The sequence below is a fragment of the Triticum dicoccoides genome, chromosome 2B (assembly GCF_002162155.2).
Source record: "Triticum dicoccoides isolate Atlit2015 ecotype Zavitan chromosome 2B, WEW_v2.0, whole genome shotgun sequence".
Classification (NCBI taxonomy): Eukaryota; Viridiplantae; Streptophyta; class Magnoliopsida; order Poales; family Poaceae; genus Triticum; species Triticum dicoccoides.
Window position 1 is genome coordinate 647,162,907 of NC_041383.1, and position 1,608 is coordinate 647,164,514.

The 1,608-nt window shown below is 57.2% G+C and overlaps 1 protein-coding gene across 1 annotated transcript in view; it reads left to right on the forward strand.

The window, feature by feature from the left end:
• The first annotated feature begins 485 nt into the window (after positions 1–485).
• Positions 486–1,608, forward strand: part of LOC119368195 (SKP1-like protein 1) — a 9,219-nt gene continuing 8,096 nt past the window's right edge. Inside the window, exon 1 of the mRNA XM_037633519.1 lies at positions 486–526. Within this exon, the coding sequence (XP_037489416.1) occupies positions 489–526 (38 nt within the window). The 5' untranslated portion in view covers positions 486–488. The remainder of the gene's footprint in view (positions 527–1,608) is intronic.

The following is a 1,608-nucleotide window of genomic DNA, read 5'->3' on the forward strand; positions in this document are numbered from 1 at the left end:
GGGGCCGGGCAAGACCATGACGAGCGAACGTGGTGCTCCTCCACGCGCGGCGATGGAGCGGGCAACCGCGTCCATGCACAGACACCGCGGACACTCCCGTGGCCCTCCTCGTGCGGCTGCCGCGGACCGCCTCTGCTCCTCCACACGCGGCGACGGAGCGGGCATCGGCGGTGGCTCCAGATATGACGCGCGGGGCACTTGGCCGTGATCTGCAACCTAAAGAAGATGGAAACGGACACTACTAGAGGAGGCCGAGCCCTACTCGAGTCGTCCCCATGGGCCCTGGCGAAGAAGAATACGAAACGAGCACGACCCCGACTCCCCGAGTCTAACTCTAACCAAGACATCGCCTCACCGTCCCAATAAATTCTCCCGGTTCGTCGTCACCCTAGCCCAACACGCAAAGAAGCTCCCGTCTCTCGTTCGCTTTCCGCCGCCGCGTACGTCTTGTTGCTAGGGTTTCGTTTCGCCTCCCAATCGTCCGATCGATGGCGGCCGAGGAAGGCGAGAAGAAGATGATCACGCTCACACTACCGGAAACTGGCCCTACCCCGACGGCCAAATCAATGCCGACGGCTGCCGTCGGCCTACTTTGCGCTATGCCGACAGCCACGTCTTGGCCGTCGGCGTACCTTGGCCGTCGGGCTACCACGAGCTAAGCCGACGGCACCCGTCGGCATACATATGTCGTCGGCCCAGCTGCGAACATGGCGACAGTAGCCGTCGGCATAACCAGGCCGTCGGCATAACCGTGGGCCCGGCGACCCCGCCCGTGACCAGCGGCTAATGTCGTCAAATCTCTGCCGACGGCCTAGACGGCCGGCCGTCGGCATATATCGTCATGCCACGTCACAGATCTGCGCCGCACCGTCCATGAGCTAAGCCGACGGCTGCCGTCGGCATACATGCCACGTCAGCGATCCGCGGCACGCCGCCCGCAGCCTAAAACCTGGCCGTCTCTATGCCGACGGCATAGCCGTCGGCATAGGTAGACTTTTTTTTCATATGTATTTTTTAAGCTTTTTTATGTATTATTATATAAACTAACATGTAGCATGTTAAATATAAACATACATATGAATATATATGTAGTTTGTATTTTTTTTCATATATTATGAATATATATATATATATATGGTTTGTATTTTTTCGAGCACGTTAATAATGTGCGGTCATGTTCTTTTGAATATAGATCATTATATTTTATTAAAATCAAAAACAGCTATGCTGACAAAAGTTTTGTGGCGGTTGCAAACGCCCGACACCCGTCTCCAGAGTGTGACCCCCCTCACGCCCGCGGTGTGCCCCCCTCATGGACGGCGCCGGCACCTGAAGGGGGGAAACGGACGCGTCGGGTCTACACGGTGGATGTAGCTGTGGGTTTGGCCCGGATGTTGCTCCCGGGTGTCCCTACGGGTGACCTGACACAACCGGGTGCAGAGGTCCACTGGTCAAAGCCCGTCCGTGGGAAGTCAAAAGGCTAGATCTCGTGGTCAACCGCTCCACGGTTAGGTGGGACGGGGGCCCTGGGGGGGTAGCAATGCCACCGGAGCATCGTACCGGACCCTCATACATGTGCGAGGTGGTGTTGTGGCATGTTCAAAGAGG